The sequence below is a fragment of the Poeciliopsis prolifica genome, unplaced genomic scaffold, assembly GCF_027474105.1.
Source record: "Poeciliopsis prolifica strain line A6 unplaced genomic scaffold, Auburn_PproV2 SCAFFOLD122, whole genome shotgun sequence".
NCBI classification, from domain to species: Eukaryota; Metazoa; Chordata; class Actinopteri; order Cyprinodontiformes; family Poeciliidae; genus Poeciliopsis; species Poeciliopsis prolifica.
In genome coordinates this window covers 512,105-531,075 of record NW_026562497.1, presented here as the reverse complement: position 1 = coordinate 531,075, position 18,971 = coordinate 512,105, and the positions used below count along the sequence as shown (strand labels likewise).

Genomic DNA, 18,971 nt, shown 5'->3' with positions numbered 1-18,971 from the left:
ATTTGTCTACATTAGTCACAATACCAGGCTCTAACAAGTCAACAAGAACTGGAAGAGGAAATGGATCTGACCTTTGACCTGCAGGGTCACTGAGGGATGCAAAGACATGTTCAGAGTTCTTCTGTTGTATCTGTACAACTTTGACACAGCATTACAGCAACTTCAAACTAATGCAAATGTAATGACTCGGATGGATCTCTGTTAAAAAATATAAATAAACAGAATAGAATTATAGAAAACCATTAAAAACATGAAGCAGAAGTACAGAAAAAATTAAACCAGAATTGGACAAAATTTTGAAGACAAAAATAAGAAAATTAATGCCTTATTAGGAGTAGAAAGTAATATTTTAATTCAGTTCACAAAGGGTTGATTTACTTTTGTTATTAATGTTTTTTGGAGAGAAAAAGTGAAAGGTCAAAAATAAGGACATAAAAAAACTAATTAACCACACAACAAACAGAGACAAAAACAACAACTAAACATCACATCACTGATGCAAAATAAAGTGATGGCCCAAAGAATGAGGAAGGTCTGAGAGGACTCCTGCAGGAAAAAAAGTGAAAAGGAAATAAAAATACACAAATAAATAACCATAAAAATCAGAGACTGAAATAAAACTTATTAAAGAGGCACAGCAGATTAAACTCAAAGAAACACTTAATTAGAGAAAAAAAACTACATGGAAGCAAAAAAAAAAAAAAAAAATTATTTGAAAGAACAAAATGACTAATTTACAGTAAATAAAACTACTGAAAAGAAAATGAACGAAGCAACATTAACAGCAATGATTAAAAATATAACATACAAACTAAAACCTTATTTGTAATAAATACAACTTTCAGTAACCACACAAAAAATAAATGCTCTAAGTGTTTTTGTAATTAAACAAAACCAAACAATATTTATTATGTAAATAAGGGACACGTGCTGTGGTGAATATTCAGCGGTCAAACATTATACAATAAGAGATAATAAAACAAGGCTCATCATAGCAGGGGCAAAAAAAAACAAAAAGAAAGAAAAAAAAGCAGTACCGCACATTTATTTATTTTGTTCTTTTTGAAAACCCGAATATTTTTCAGCTCTTTAAATCGAACATGAGTCACTCATTACTGATGAGTTTTAATTAGCGTGCTTATTAATAATATTTGTTATGACCTCATATTAATCATCCTCATCATCACTGTCAGTCATTATCATCATCACCTTTGACATCCTCCTCCCCAACCAGCCCATCAACAAAATGGCTGTGGCAGTGGCTGCCTCTGCGCATGCTCACAGCACACCTCCGGCAGGTATGTGCGCTCGTGCAAGCTCTCCCGGTTCATCAGACTCCAGCATGAGGCGGCAGTAGGTTCGTGGAGACAACCACTAATCCGAGACCAACACGCTCAAACTCGGCTGCAGCAGCTCGGAGACTCCGCGCGGTTCCCCAATCTGGATCAAGTTTGTGATTTTTGTTCACGTTCTGCAGCGGAGGCAAGAAACTCTCGGGAGCTCAAATCTGGAATTTACGCACGGCTGGTGCGCACAGGCAGACAATCGGGAAGAGTTATGGGAGAACTGGGAATCTGAACCCCAAGAGTCCGAAGGACTGGACTAACTGGACGCGAATAACTGAAATTCTTCTTCATCCTCTCCGCTCAGGTGCTCATCATGTTCCAACACAGTAATAACAAGAAATGCTTCACCATAGAGTCTCTGGTGGGGAAGGATGCGAGCAGCCACAGCGGCGGCGGCGGAGGCAGCTCCGGGGATGAACCCATCCGGCCCACTGCGCTCCGCTTCCCGGACTCTCTGCACCCGGCTTCAGCCACCGGGGTCTTCGGCTCCTGCTTCCAGGGGGGCAGCGGAAGGACTTTGTTCTCTGCCGGGCCGGACATAATGTTGCAGGAGACCGGGGCGCACACGCAGAGCCCCGGCGGGCTCCCGCTGCACCCGCTGCAGATCCCCCCTCAGAGCTTCTTCAGCCCGCAGCATCGGGACGCGCTCAGCTTCTACCCCTGGGTGCTGCGGAGCCGCTTCCTGGGACATCGCTTCCAAGGTGAGCCGAGGGCGCGACGCCGCCACTCCACTCAACTTTTCCTCCTTCGTGTTGAGTTTGTCCGTGCTTTATCTCTGCTGATCTTCTAAGATTAATCCATTCCAGAAACGTGTCTTCTCCTTTTCACACTGAGTTAACACAACTTTGCTTCACGTGTTCAGATTAAAAGCTCAGATTGTTGCATCCAGAGACAATTTCTCATTATTTGGAAACCGCCCTCCCTCTCACGGAATTAAACTATGTTACATATAAAGTGGATCTATGGTCTTTCCCAAGCTTGAATGTTTTTGTGGCTTTATGATATAGAGCTGAATGGCGTCCATCATCAGCGCTGCATCACAGATCAATGGCAACTATCAATAGATCATTTATTTTTATTCATTAAAATAATCCTCTTGTTTGTAGTCGAAAACCAGTGGAAGCTTTCAGCAAGCATTTTGTGGGCTTATTTCTTTTGTTTTCCTTACTCTTCCTTTTTTTGTTTGTTTTTTTTTTTTTTTTTTTTTTAACTTTTTTTTTGTTTTAATTGATAACCAGTGGAAGACACGTTCGGGGCACGTGCAGCTGATCATATCAGTGATCAGAAAGAGTGCGTGAAGCGCAGCAACTGAAGGTTCGACCCAGGTCAGAAATTCAGAACGCAGATAGGATTTTCACTAAACGATGGTTAATATGTTTTATCATAAATTATTAATTAATTTTAGCCGTAAAATAATAGAAGTGCATGAGCAAATACAATAAAGCGGTTATGAACGTAAGTACGGAAAAACAATGGTGGGGCGTAAATAAAGTTAAACCAAAGTAAAATTTAGTGATTTATGGGATTATATAGAATAAAAAGCTAAATCTTAAATTAACGTTTTTGAAAAACAAACAAACAAAAAAAACAGCATACTAAACCAACTAAAAAAAACTAAAACAAAAACAACCAACGGAATGAAGGGAAAAATTAAAGCAATAAATAAATAAATACGTTTTAGTTTAAACTTGAAAACTTTTGAAAATTAATTTCTACCAATAAAATGTTATAATTTTGCAAACTGTTTCAGACAATTTTTTTATTTTTTATTTTTCGTTTTAGACATCTATAAATATCTACACATCATCAAAAGCGTTTATTAAAAAATAAAATAATATGACGAAATGACGGGGTTATCTTGTTTCCTCTTTTTTAAAATCCTACAAGTTTGAACAAAGTTTTCTGACTCCCCGTGAACTCATCTCACACCTGCGCCGTTTCGTCACGGCTGGAACTCATCAGATATTCTCATTATTGGTTGATTCAAATGTCACAGTTTTTCTATTTGTTTATGTTTAAAGTCTTGACTGCAACTCCTACGATTTTTTAAATTGTTTCTCTTTTCAAAACCTAATTGTTAATGTGTATAAAAAAAAGACTTTATTTCAAATACTTTTCCAGATCTTATTATTAATCTAATTAACCGTTTAGAAACTGTCAAAGTGTTACAGCAAATAAATCAAATTGAAACGCAACTTGAAGCCAGAAGGAGAAATCATATTAAACCATTATGATTCATCATCATTTCATTTTATCTTAATTGAGACATTATTCAAATTGCTACTTTATTAAAATTATAATTTTATTGAAGTAATTTATAATTGATCTCTGAAAAAGTTTCATAATAAACATTGTAATTAAAAAAAAATACCGTCATATATTTTCTTTAACTTTATTTTCCAATACAAATAGCAAAAAGTATATAGGCCTATTCATATGTTTCATAAAATGATTAAAAAACCACTTAAAATCCCAGATGTTAAATAAAACACATTATACAATTACTCATAAATTAGTTTTTATGTAGCCTAATTTATTTTTTACAAAATCATAAAAATCTTCTATTTCAGGCTGTCTAATGCCACCACTTTTTAGCTGTTAAGAAACATGAATTCTGGTATTTCATGTATACTCATAAAAAAGTTATGGAAAAGGCAAGATTGGCATATTTTTTTTTTTTGTGCACATTGAGTTTTTTAGAACAATTTCTAAAACATAATTTGAACTTTCTAAAGTTCAGACGTTTTAGCATCTTTAGTTTGAATTAACAATTTTATTTTTTCAAACAGATTTTTAAAGACATTTTTATCTCATCAGCTCCTTTGATGACTTATAATTAGTGTTCTTATTTTAAAGGGTAAATGAAAATAGAAATGCAGATTTTAACATTTATAAAGGGAATATTTGTTGCTGTTTTATTTGACATTTTTTCATTAGATTTTATCTTAGGTGAACATTTCTGCTTCACTTAACTTCAGCCTTGCAACACATTTAACAAAGAACCGAACTGTACGCCAGGTAAAAGATCTACTTTCAGAAGCGGATGAATCTGAGTCTCAGTGTGGGTTTGAGGTGTCTCTGATACCTGTCTCATACAGGTGGTCCCTTTAACCCTTTCTTGTCCACCTCCTCTTCCTCTGTCTGTTGCACCTCCTCTCAAACAGACACATTGGTCTTCATAATGTGGAAGCAGCTGACAGCCTCACTTCTCTTGCAGCTCCTGCTTCTCTGGCTCCAATTTACAACATGGAACAGTTTAACTGTCCTTGTCCTCACTTCTGCTTGACATGAAACATTAGCACTCACTAAATATAAAAACACGTCACATATTTCACTCTAATGCTTTTATTTAATGAGAACTGAGTCACAATAGAAAATCAATGTGTAAAAAGAGTCACCTCTCATGATCTAACTGCTTGTAGAATCGACTTTATTGCAATAAATCCAGTCATTTTCTCATTATATGGAAGTCGGGGAATTGTAGCTCAGTTGTCTTTCTAGCACTGCTTCAGTTTATTGAACTTTGTTTGTACAAAGCTATCTTAAGGTCCAAACACAGACTGAGGTACGAATGTTGGTTATTTTCTTTTTCAGCTGTTCTGTTATGGATTTGCCGCTGTGTTTCTGATCATTGTCCTCTCGATGACCCAGTTCCGCTGTCTGACAGGTGACCTCACATTTGATTTACAGAGGAGTTTACATTCAAGTTTGTGTGGTTGTAAAACAAGCCCAGATCATCACCTCCCCACCACTGTGCTTTGTGGTTTATACACTCAATCTTTAGTAATGATCATGTCCTGCAGCGTGTTTGAATATTTAACACGCTAACTTGCAGAGTCTGAGGTGAAGCACTTGTATATTTTGTTATTAATTGATGGAGTTCAGATTATTCCGTTAGATGGACAGATTTGTTTTTCTAAGATTGCTGATGTCTTTACTTTGCACAATGACACAATTGCATTGTGCTATTCAGTGTGCCCCAGAGCCAGGAAGTGCCAAAGAGTCATCATATCATAGATTAACAGAAGTTAATCTATGACTCACAACTTTTTTTTTTCAGCTTTTGTCAACAAAATAATGTATGTTAAAAGTATATGCGTATCTTAGTCAGGATCATTCATACTTCCCCAGATCAAAAGATAAAATCTGTCAGGTTTTATTCACAATCTAGAAAGCTGTTTTAAAAAGCTCACTTCATCTGGTTTGCATTCTGATTTTAGAGAAAAGTGTCTCAGTTTGGATGCTATCATGTGTTTTGAAAGTAACTGCAAGGAAGTAAAAGTTTTAATTTTCCTGTGTATGACAAACCAGCAGCAATAGTGGTGTTTTTCAAATTTATTTATTTGGAAAATTTGTCACTGTTATTTCATTGTTGCAAATAAAGTCATAATCAGAGAGTCAATGTGACAAAGCTTGTTTTGATATAGTTTGATGTTAAATCATTGCTTAGTTTTCTGCTCTGAGTTAAGCTTTTCATGTTTGCACAGATTAGGCCTTTCTTTGATGATATCCTATTTCTTTGAGGTCAGGCCTGTTAATCTTAACTAGTTCCATAAAATAAACTGCATCTTTGATGGCTCTGGTAGATTTAAACCTAAATGAAAGAATGATAGGATTCTAATTTACATGCCAAAGCATATCCGTAAGTTTCTTCTGCTTAAATTTGGTTTGTGCATTTATTTTGTTTGTTGAAGCAATTTAGGATTGATATCTTGAAAGATTCTATACAAATAATCTTCTACTTACTTTCATCTTACTCTCACTAAATCTAAAAAGATAAATGGAAGCGTGTGCTGTTTGTTGATGTGTTTAAAAACAAAAATTGGTGGCAGTGTTTAGTTTTTCAGATTAATAAAATATTTTTTTCTGTTGTTGTTTATGTTTGACCAACTGATCAGCCGATTTCTGGATGATTGTTCTTTCATTCATCAATTTATGCTTTTATTAAGAAAAAGCACAAGTTAAATTTTTACACAAAAAGTATCAATAAAAGAAGATTTCAATATAATAGTGTCAGTTGAACTGAATGCAGATGTTCACAAGGTTAATCGTCTGATGCAAACAGGTCTGATTTAGTTTAGAGGGTTTTTCTTTCCTCCTGTCTGCATTCTGTTTACTCCTAGTGTAACTATTGCTCAGAAAGACAGATGCTTAAATGTCTAAGGACTAGAACTGAGAAACATTTTCCTATATTAAATATAGAAATCACTAATGAGACATTAACCTGATGAAAACCATGAGAATTTATTCCTGGAAAGGCCAGAAGCTCCGTTTTAGCTGCAGTCCGTGTTAAAGTGCAGCAGGGTTTAGTATTTAGCCTAATCAGCTGCTTCATCTGCTGAGCACAATGCATCAACCATTGGATGAGTTGAGGAGTTACTACTGAAGGTTCCAAGTTAAACAGCAAGAGTGTTGACAAACTTTAGCTGGGAAATAGAAATGACAGTGATTTCTAGTTAATTTCTGATCGTCTGATGCTTCTCCCAAAATTGTATGTATCCTGATTCAGAGATGCCTTTTTGTTGTTCTCTGACTTTCTACTGTTGCTCATCCTTGTTCTGCATCTATGATGAAGGTTCATTCCGAGTTTATCGAGTTCCATGGCTTCCCTATATGAAAAGCTTAATTTAAAAAGGGATACTGCAGAAGCATCGGTCGCAAAATACCGGTAAATGCTAGTTTTTAATAAACATGCGTCTTAAAATCTTCAAGTTTTTCTGTCCTTGTTCATATCAAAATCAAAGATGTCACTTTATTTTCCAGATAAGATGTTAGCTGCCGATTAAACTTTGCAAATATCTCAATATCCATTTTAATCTCTGATTTGGTAAAATCTCTAAACTGAATTCTTCATTTTTGCGGATACATTTTTCGATTCGAGCAGTTGCTACATTAAAGCATCATTTGACATTGAACAGAAATATTTGCAAACCATGACGGCCACTTGTCACGGCTCTGAATTTGCATGTGAATAAGACGGCTAACGCCAGGTAAAAGGTGCCCGGTACGTGCCGACTCTCCGCCCGCCATCATTGTCGCACAGCCCGCTCTTTTGCGTAGAGCGTGATGGCGGCCGCAACTCCTTTTCAGCGTGCTAAAAGGAACCCAAGTGTACATTTGTTTGTATGTAAAAACGTATTGATAGATTTACGTGCTATTTCAATAAACAGTCAGGAAAAATGAAAGCAGAAGCTGGGCGTCGGTTTGGGGCGAAGAAACAAAGAAACCGTTTTAGCGTCGCTCTCACACGGAGTTTTCAACCACTTCGCCTCGTAAACAAATGAGACTGGAGTTCGCCCCAAAAGTTTGAAGACTAGCTTTAGCAGGTCAGTAAAATTAGACAAACCAAAATGGAAAAACGCAAAAACGATCTGCATGGAAATAAAGTCGGTTAGCGCCTTGAAGACCAAAATTTTAGATAGCTTGAGCAAGCAAAGCTGCAGCTGGTTAAATAGTTTTTCATTTGTGGTTTGAACATCGAAACGTAACTTCGATATTGGCCATAAAACAAAACAAACATTGTTCCCTCATGAAAAACAGATTATCAATCTCAGTGAAGTTTGTAGCTGGTTAAATTTTTTTAATTTCTGAACTTAAATATTCCTAAGCCCAGGTTGAGATACTGACTGCTATTTTTTATTTTTAGATTCTAATTTAAGATATGTCAGGAGCTCCATAGGATTTATTTTCTGTCAATCAAACAGAGTCTCCCCAGCGTCTGTGTTTTTGTTAATTTGCACGGTCTACCTTCAATCACAGAACATTTTAGATATTAAAAGTGGAAGTACATTTCTTCTGTTCACAACATCTTTCTCAGACTGAATGATGTTAATCTAAAGACCAAACAGCAATAGTTTCTAAATGTTTCACACTCAAAAAAAGGTTCTGAAGGTTATTTTTTTCTGCTGCAGAAATGAAACCCAGCAGAGCAACAGGATCCACAACCAGAACGCTGCCATCTTTTTTATGTTTGTTGAGTGTTTCAATTTAAGTTTGCGGCTCAACTCCTGATTCAGATGCAAATGTCAAACAGACAAGGTGTTTGTTCAGATTAGGCAGAACAAATAGACACACAAAGGCGTGTTGCAACAACTGGGACCTCTGCATTTTTGCTCAGTTCAGAAATAAAACTGAAGAAATGATCAATGCACGTCTTCAATGATCTAGACTTTTAGGGACATTTCTATGTTGGAATAATATGGGAGAAAAAAACGTCCTCCATGTTTATATCCTCACCATAGAGAGCAAAGACAGAAACATCAGTCAGTCTGACTGTTCAGGTCTCAGAGGTTTTGGAGTTTTTTGCTTTCAGCTCCAGTTTTGTTTTGATGGAAAAACATAACTGATTGCAACTGAAATTATCAAACACTGGCCAGTTGCTCTAATGAGGTCAAATAAATTGCTACAGAACTTATCTACTGAATGTGTAAATCTCTAAAATCTTCTTAACATGTGACTCCTGACTATGGTAATATGTATAGCTGTAGTAATATGAAAGTAGTGTTAGAGTCTAGATTTTTACCTATTTTATAGGTATCTACATGCTTTGGCATGACCTTATTTTTTATTTAATATTTTTTACATTGGTTGATTGCAGTCAGCTTGTGTCTCTGCTCCAACAGACCAGACTTAAATAACTGTAAAAATTGTGTAGAACTTGATTCAGATTTATTGGACCAGAGGAAAATTTCAAAGTTTGTGGAAGAATCGAACTGAAGGAAGAAGCTGAAACCACACTTCTGCTCAGTTACGAAATATAGCCTTGTTTGGAAAACTGTTCTTAAAATTATGTTACTGAAATAAATTAAACTTTCAAAAACACCCTAATTTACCAACAATGAAATGTGGCAATTTTAGATAAATGGCCCTGACTTCAGCCTTTCAGGCTGCAAACAGGAAGGTCTTTAGCCTCCAGATAAGATTCAGGACCAAATACAGCATTCCAAATTTTCTTCTCATCAAAAAAATATAAAGCAGGACGTCAAGGTAATCTACAGATGAGATAAACATCAGTAGGTGATATTGAACATGCCACTGGATTTGCATCATAAATTCCCTTGTTAAATAAACTTTTCATTTAGTGTAGCTTATGTTTTTTTTTTTATTTCCAATCTATTTTTTTTTTACAATTTCTTTCACAATTTTATTTTCATTAATGATTACCTAGTGGTCATCTGGATACATTACATTTTACTGCAGAGTGGTAATAAAATAAGTCAGTCGAACATCTAGAGTTCCAACTGTTTGACTTTTGCTTGTTTTTCAGGAGAGGACAGCAGTCCAGAGAACCTGTTGCTTCACGGTCCATTCTCCAGAAAGCCCAAACGGATCCGAACGGCTTTCTCACCTTCCCAGCTGCTGCGCTTGGAGCGAGCTTTTGAAAAAAACCATTACGTAGTCGGAGCTGAGAGGAAGCAACTGGCGAGTGGGCTGTGCTTGACTGAGACACAGGTGAGGCATCTTGGAAACAGAGGCAGAGGTGCATGATGGGGCAGTTCAGACAGGATGTTTGTTATGGTAAATACTAAAATTAGACAAACAAAGCTGACAGTACTGAGTTAAAGTCCTGAAGCAACAGATCTGCCTTAAAGCAGTCACATCATTTTATAATAATCTTGTATTTTAGTTGCTTTTGGTGTTTCTTTGTTACTGGACAGTCTATTCAAAAGAAACAACTGGATCCCATTTCTGGAGCTGAATATGTTAAGAATAGCACAGTTTTTGATCGATGGTAAATAAGGTTTCAGTTCAAACAGTTACTAACAACTCTGGAAATAATGAAACAGTGGGACACATAAATCACTGCAGATGTGACTGATATTTTTCAAAACAGATACAGAAATGAGGGTTAGCAAATCAGTTCAGCTTGCCGAGTCTTGCCTTAAGCTCCACCTGAGTTTGCCTTAATTATTTTTAAAAGCAGAGTAAAGCAAACAGGTTTACCAAAGTATACCAAGGAAGATTTTTTCTTCTTTTGTAATTTATCAGACATATTTGATACCAAACTCTGATTCAAATGCAGACGGACGGGGATCTGTTCTTACCCTTAAGACTCTTTGGAGTTTAATTGCTGCCCTCAGTTTCTTCTTGTTAGTTTTTGAGAACCGATCACTTTTCCTCAACGAGGTTTAAAATCACAGATCTAATAAACCAAAGGTTCATAAATTTTCTAAAGTGATAAACTATATCTATTTCTTTGCAGAAGCTTTTGGTAAAGCTACACTGCAGATGTTGCTTGGTCAAGATTGATCAATAAACAGATCCACACAGTTAAAAAAAAAAACATTTTTGGACACAGCTGATTAATCAAAGACACTAAGGTGGTTTTAGTGGCTCTTGTTGCAAATTTATGTCACACCACTTGTACAGTATGCCTCTCATGTCTGTTGATGCATTTTCAGGGCACACCACCAATCATACAGCCATAAATACTTGGCTGTCATCTAGTCGATAGAACTATGCCAGATCTTGACTAAATTAATAATCTTCACACTAAATCCACCACAGGCACACACACACACATGCACACCCACACGCACGTATATACATACATTATTGTTGGCTGTGATGTCAGTGTGTGTTCTTTGCGTTGTGAGGAATGCTGAGTAGGCAATTAGTCAGCAAACTCCTTCTTTTCTCAGGATGGTGTTTGTCATGGAGTCGGCGCGGTGGTTGGACTCCTGACGCCAGTGAAACGATGTGATTCATAAATTATGAGCTCATTTCACAACAACAGACAGGAAGAGAAGGACGCAGCACTGCCAGTCACTTGCCAGCAGTGGTTATTAATCACTCATAAATCACAGCTTTGTGCAATCAGAGTGCCTTTACAGGCAGTAATGATCAAGTGATCAACGTTCCTGTGGGACAACTCAGGGCTGGCATCCAAATAAGCACCAATAAATTTTTAATTCTTGCCCTGCAGAAAAAAAGTGACTCAGGTCTTATAGAAATATATTAAATTTATGTTAGTTTTCATAAGAATCATCTAAACCACTGTTGCGTTAAACAACTGAATCTTTACACTGAGAGTGAAAAATGTTGGTGCTGTGCATGTTTTCGATGTTTGTTTTTGATGTGTGAATAGAACTGCTCCACCAGAAAAGTATGTCATTATTGGATCTGACTGATCCAAGTGAACTGTTAATGTAGAAAATATTCATGCAAAATGTTGCAAAAGAATTGCCATTCTGCCATCCAGCACAACTCTGCTCAATTTTCATCTGTTTCAGTGCTCCATCTGCCATTTCGCCCATTGATCTAGATTTTTCGGGTAGGATTTCGATGGGTCAATCAGTGAACAGAAGGAGAACTTGTGAACAATGATACACTGTTTTAGAATTGTGGCCCGCTTGTAGTTATAGCAATGGCAGCACACGGAGCGAATGAAGCTGTTCAGTACATGTTGTTGCAAATATTGAGTTAACATTAGCGGCCATCTCATTCAGCAGAACACTTTTCGCAGTCGCACATTATTTTTTACCTTGGAGGCAAATTATGGTAAGCTTCATACTGTCATAATCAAATATTATCAACTGTATAAAATTTGAAGCTTTAACAGGGCCCATGCCTCCAGCAAGCAATTGTTTCTCAATAGCTGTGGATCTGGAGCTTCTCTGCAGAGCAACACAAAAAACAAGAGAGTGTTTTCATTAGGCTAATATGTCTTTAAGAGGTAAAAGGTAAAAATCTTGCAGGCTTGCTGCACGATGCTCCCCAAAAAGTTTTTTTTTTTTTTCTCTCTGGTAATTTTTGCACCAGAGAGATGCTTCCTTTCATGCTAATAATGTCCTAGATCTTAAGCAGCCTATTCACATTTCTATTCCTTGAGGTACACTGCATGGGACCACAACCCAGTCCAGAAACTGATACAGCTCTCTCAGACTGTATCATTGGTATCAACCTTCGGGTCCTTTATCTGTGCCAGGATGTTTTTAATGATCTTGTTTGATTTGTGAATCTTCCCTTAAAATGGGACAGGCTGGGCTATATGGTGGACCAATGGGAGTCCCCGGTTCCCTCTGGCTTCCTCCTTCTAAACATGTATGTTAAGCTAATTGGCCAAATTCTCCTTTGTGCAAGTGTTAGTATGTCTCTATGTTGTCTTGTGATGGACTGACAATATATCCAGGGTTTACCCTGCCTTACATCCATTGATCACTACAAATAGAAACCATGTCTCAGGACCCTGAATGCCTTAGACAGGTACAGAAATATTTGGGTGTCTGGGTCTACACTACCAGTTTTGAAAAAGTGGCTTTTTTTATCAACCAGGGGGAAAATGAAGAACAACTAAGCATGGGCCAGTATTTATGGCCATATGAGAATTAATTTGCTCATTACAGCTGGACAGAGAGTTGCAGTCTCTTACACAAAGTGCTGTCAGTGTAGCAAGGTTTTAGCCTTGGTATGAGGCTGGCATGATCAGTCAAACTTGAAGTTGTCCATTACAAATCATGCCAGTATGCGTGGGCTCTACATGGTGGATGTGCTCCCTTTTGATGCTAAGCAGCAGAAGTTTATCTGTTGGGTAATTCTTCCGAAAACAAACCCAGCCAGCTTCATTAGAGTACTTTTTAAAAAATTGTTTCATATTTATCCAAATAGCCTGTGTTTTCAGCTATACAGAAATCAGTGTACAGAAACATTAAACAAGGAATTTATTAACTTACTTTAAAGGCTACTTTAAAATATGGTAATAAAATCAGTTCTTACTGATTACTCTTGCATTTTCAGTTTGTACTAATGATAAACAACAAAAACCTGATTTGATAGATTAACTGAATATATCAGAAGAAAGTCTTCCACTTAATGTTGTCTCTTCTTGTCTTTGTTCTTTCTTCACTGTAAAGAAGTGTTACTTTGAATTCTCAGTAGAATCTGTAGTAAACCTATCTGATGTTTGAAGGTAATTTGAGCATCTATCATGCTGATCTAGAGTTTACAGCCTCTGACAGATTGCGCAACAAGATCTTGGAGCCAGCTCAGCGAGTTTGAACAACTCTGCATGTCATGGTCATGTTTTACCAGCGAAAAGGTCTTAAATCACTGACTTGCTCTCACACAATCATTGCTATCAGTGACAGAATCGCAGCTTGTTGTGGTTGTGGCTGGTAGCTGTGTGAAGGTTTCCAAATGGCTCGTCATTGTTCTCAGGCATGTTTGCAGTTGGAAGAAACAGCTTCTGTGTTTTTACTACCCAAAACAAAGTGCATTCTGTGGGTTCCAGTATATTTATTTGACAGATTTTGATCAGACAGAACTTAATTAGTTTAATATCATTGGAATCGGGAAGACAGTAAAGCATGCTTCGTGTCTGTAAATCATTTGTGAAAAGATTCATCTTTAAATGTGAACACAAGACACATTTACTTGACTTTGTTGCTGGGACAATCATTAGATCTAAACTGCTGGAACATCTCTGGAAAACATCAAAAATCATAACACCTACAAGCAGTAGAAATCTTCACTGGTCACCGACTGTCACATCTTCAGACTCCATAATGTTTTTTTCTAAAACCCTGCAGTTGAAACTTCTGAGCTTTTCTCTCAGGCACAAAATTGGCATTTGGGAACTTTGGAAGAGTTAAAATGAATTGAATTGGTTAATGAATTGGTTAATTTTATGCTTAACCCAATTTATTTATCAAAATGTGAAAACAAGCTTTTTAAAAAAATGTCATAAAATGACATAAATCTATTGTTAGATTTACATCCAAGCTTCATATGAACCTTGTATTCTGATGTGACTGCATGTGATTGTGTGTGCAGGTAAAGGTGTGGTTTCAGAACCGCAGGACGAAGCACAAGCGGCAGAAGTTGGAGGAAGAGTCTCCTGAAGCTCAGCAGAAGAGGAAGGGCAGCCAACACGTCAGCCGCTGGAGAGCGGCGACGCAGCAGGCTGGCAGCGAGGACGTGGATGTCATCAGCGACGACTAGACTACAGCTCTCTCTGCGCCATCTCATATACACACACAAAACACATCATTTTGAATTAAAAAAAATCAACTGCAGAATGAAACTGAACACACATATGAACATGCACACACATGCACACAGACACACAAACGCATACACACAGGCACAGACAGCTTTTATTGACATGGACTGATGGATGTACAATGAACCTTTCTATCCTGGACAATAGAAAAGGAAAAGAAAAACAGAGGGTTGTTTTCCTAGGAAAAAAGAAAACTTTCTGTCAGATTTGGACTGACAAGGCTTTGATGCTTCCAAGAGGCAAAAGAAGATAACAACCTGACTTTGGTTTTGGTGCCAAACAAAGACTGTGTCCTGAAAATTAAACAAAAAAAGACTTTCAAATCTGCTGGGCTGCAGGTTTCTGAACCAGCTCGCAGGCATTCTGGGAGACAGGAAGGAACCTTCCTGGAGTTTCTTCAAAAGCATTAGTCTGTGAGATTCTTGATAATCCACAGTGAAGGTGTTTGAGGCAAAGCTGCTTCCAAAACCCTCAAACTGAAAGATTTTGAGTCTATTGCTTTCCCCTCAATTTTCAATCAGGAATGCAGATGATTAGATGTGATAAACTCAAAACTTATTGCAAAAATAAGTAAACCCAATTAAAAATGTTTGCAAGATTGTATTTTCCTATCCTGTGTTCCCATGTGCAGTTAAATTAAAGCAGATAGAAACAGGACTCCTTCACACTGGATGAAGACCCTGCAATTTTTTAAGAAGCCTGCAAGAATGTAGAGGCTTTTAGATGGTAATTAAGAATCAGTGTGCTCCCTCATTACAGGTGATAAATCATACAAGTTCTCTGAAGATTTCAAGAATGCACAAAACTTTCTTATCAAAGTGGTTTATCTGTAAGACAACAGCATCAATAGAAAGGGTTTTAGTCTGAGGTGGTAGGATCATTGTAGGAGGGTCTTGAACTCACACCATGAATGCACGGTGTGAGTTCAGCTGCTTAGTGAGTAGTAAGAGTGAACCAATTGCTGCAATCCAACCACATTCTTATAAACTGAAAAAAGCATGAGTGGCTCTTTTCATGAGGAATGGAAACTAAATGGATCTGAACAAACTTGTATGGAATACACTTAGCAACATGGCAGATGACTTTCACTCTAAACCCCGAATTTGGTATCTCCTCTTAGTGTTGACTCAGCTATTCATTTCTGAATGCAAAATCTGAGCTGAGCTCAATTTTTTTAGGCCTGTTGTTGCATCCTGTCTCAAAATCTGGATTGTTCAGGTTCCTTTATGGAGAGCTAATTCAGCAGCTTTTGTTTTCCTCACCAACGGAAAAAAAATCTGGAATGCCAATCTTTGTTTGAGGTAACTATGTAAGCGAAATCTGACATGAAAACTACACACAAAAAAGAAAAAAAAGTGCATGGAAATGCAGCTTTTCATTTCAAAACACAGCAGCAAGGACAGAAACGAGCAGGATCCCACATCAGTTGTCTTTTTTGGGGGGGAGAATATTCATATTTATGTAAAAACTGGATGAGAAAGTATTCTATGCATCTAATGTGTGTATATAATGATGATAATATTATTAATGACAATATGTGTGTTTGTTTGTTTTTTTTCTCTGCATCAGTACATTGGTTTGTTTCTTCCATCTGGACAGATTTACCTCATCTTCTCCTCATGTAGCACTTCTTCTACTTCTACTTAGTCAGATCTATTTTTTCATTCTGTTAGGACCGAATGCACAAACTGTACAACCTCTGAGAAGATGAAAGGAGCTTTGTACTCCCTGTGCTCAGATTGGAGAAATAAAATAAAATAAAAAAATAAATAAAAGAAATACAATTAAAATGTTTTTTTGTTTGCTTAATTAGTTTTTTATAGTTGACTTTCTTTTCTAATTTTGATTTTTCTCTTTAGGTTGATTTTCTATTTATTGATAAATGGAGTGACTCACAATGTTCAAAATAAAACAAATTTAACGTCATCATTTCCAATTAAGTAAATAAAATTTTTTGTTCTCTTTAAAATGTTGTATTCATTATTTTTGCATTTCTCTAAATTATGCTCATTTGAATCTGTTTACATTTGAATTTATAACAATTAATATTTTAATCTATTAATACTAGTAATCACAGTTTAGCAAACTAGGAAAACTACAAGTTTCTAGAGCTAAAATTCAAAAATACAATAAAACTAATAAAAACAATTTCAATATTTAATACAATTATTATTGGAGTAAATAATAATAAAAAAAACGTATATTAATGCTACAAGATATTTATTTTTGTCCATTCCCAATAGTTCTGCATGAAAATGACAAATGACGATTTGGGTTAATTTAAATAGCACGAGCAACTTCTTACAACATGGGATCAAATATGTGGACGTCAAACAGACCAAATATCCAACAGAGGACGCAGCGGCTGGTTCTGTTTTTTCGGTCCTCATGCAGGACGCAGCTGATCTGCGGCAGCCGCAGCGGTTCCCGGCCTGGTGTCCGGGCTCCACCTACAGCCTGCGGCCTTTTGTCGGCTTCAGTAAATCCCTCAAACCCGCCTGGCGGATCCTGCAGGTGACGAAGCAAAACCATCTTTACGGCGATGCTCCTGTCCTGAAAAAAGAAACAGAGGCTGTGCGATTTGTTTACGGTTTATTTTCTATCTTCTGACTAAAAAAAACTATTAATAATAGTAATAATAATTTACAAAAAATACACAAAACAAAACGAGTTCGATCTACGAGTATGCAAGTTTGGTAACAGCGCACCAATATTCTCCATATTATTGAGGAGACAGAAATAATTTTTAGTCTAAGATTTAGTGAAGGCATTATGAAAAAAGTTTAAACAAACAAACAAATATAAAGATCGAGAGGCTAAACGAGCCTCAGATCTGAACCGGGAACAGAGAGTGAAATTGTGTGACTGAAGAGGCCTTTTTGTTTGTTGCGTAAATGTTTGATTAGATGGGGCGGGTCACTAATAATCTTAGCAGAATTGTAAAATCAAAAGTCATGACAGAATGTCCGGATCTTTCATACTCAGGCGAAAGTGAAGCCATCTGCAATTTGAGACAGAGCAAACTGACTTCCTAGAAGGAGGTTCTTCAGATGATGTATATTCTCTGCATCATCTTACACAAGAAGATGATTGCAAAAAATGATTCTTTCCTAGTGGTGCAGCAGCATTAGAACCAGAGACTTAAAAAGCTGATAAAGAAGGCTGACTGCTCTGTGGAAGACACTGCGATAAAGGATTCTTCATAAAATTATGGACGGACTGAAACTGAATTTTATAAACTAAACTGAATTTACTTGAAAGAGGGAAAAAAAAAGAAAGTATAATAACACAAATAGATAAACAGATTAAAGTACATTTTGTAAAGCATTCAAACTGAGTAGCATTGATGTTTGTTTTGTGTTGTATCCCATTATTTTATTCAATATAGATTCTGGCTTCAAATTGAAAGTGTCCTTGTTTAATTTTTATTTTCTTTTAACTGTGGTATTCTCCTTCTCCTTTGTTTTCATCCTACTTCGAAGTCCTGATGTGGGAAGTTCACGACTAAGAGGAGCTGTCACTTTGATTGATCTTAACAACTGAGCCATACAGTCTTCCTGTGAGCCTCTGTCTGACCTGACCTGGCAGTGTAGATGGACAGCCATGCCTTGGTAGGCTTGCTGTGGAGAAATAATCCTGTTATTTTGGGGTGACAGACTGAACAGTGCTCTGTTACGTCATCAAAACTTGGGACGTTATTTTGCAATCAGAACACAATTTTATCCTTGACCACGGGAGTCTATAGAAAGTAGTCAAAGAAATGATGGCACAATGTGGGCTATACACTTGGAATTATTAAAAACGTATAGGGTTGGATTTTGTGACAGTATAAGTGTGGGAGAGACATTTATTCATTTCAGCTGCATACAAATAAATTAATAACTCAATTAGGGCTCTCATCTCATATTAAAACAAAGATACTATCAAATATAAGACCAGCAGTGATAGTAAGGTCAGTGACAGTTTAAGGGAGAAATACACACAAGTTAAGTATTTATTCATTCAGTGGCTTCAGCAGATAATTGGCTCTTCTGGATTTTAGGGGCATCAGAGTAAAGGAGGCAGACCAAATGCATGCCAGACTTTCTATTTGTGAAAGAAAATCCATGTATTATTTTCTTTACAATTCGAGCACAAATGCTTTTTTGCTCAGCCTATCACTTAAAATCCCATTAAAATACACTGAAGTCTGCAACTGAAATGTGAAAAATTGTAGAAAAGCTCAAGGTGTATATGGCTTTGCAAGGTGCTGTGAGGATCCTGCTAACACCTCTAAGCCTCCAGGTAAAATGAGTGAAGATTTAACACAGTTCCTCAGGGATTTATAATATAAATACTTAAGAGAAAATATCACTAATTCAGAAAGAAACAGAAGAAATTGACACTGTATATTAATCACGAAGATGCTTTTGAAATCACAAAGTTTCATAACAAGTTTCAGTCGATAAACTGCCCAACATCTTTCACTTTTGTCCCATAAGTGTGTATTTATTTTGCTATTCAAAGTATAACTTTCAAAATTTTCTCCAAATAATTAGTAAGGAGCCCTTGAGTAATTTGAAAACGAACTGTAAGAAAATAATTTTACAAGTGATTACGTCCTGGTGAGTGTTTTTTTTTTTTTT

At 36.6% G+C, this 18,971-nt stretch overlaps 1 protein-coding gene across 1 annotated transcript; it reads left to right on the top strand.

The window, feature by feature from the left end:
* The first annotated feature begins 1,312 nt into the window (after positions 1 to 1,312).
* On the top strand, positions 1,313 to 16,265 carry emx3 (empty spiracles homeobox 3). Its single transcript, XM_055024516.1, has 3 exons — positions 1,313 to 2,047; positions 9,613 to 9,797; positions 14,118 to 16,265. Exons 1-3 carry the CDS (start codon positions 1,660 to 1,662, stop codon positions 14,283 to 14,285), a joined length of 741 nt encoding a protein of 246 aa, XP_054880491.1. The 5' UTR covers positions 1,313 to 1,659; the 3' UTR covers positions 14,286 to 16,265.
* The last annotated feature ends 2,706 nt before the right edge of the window (positions 16,266 to 18,971 follow it).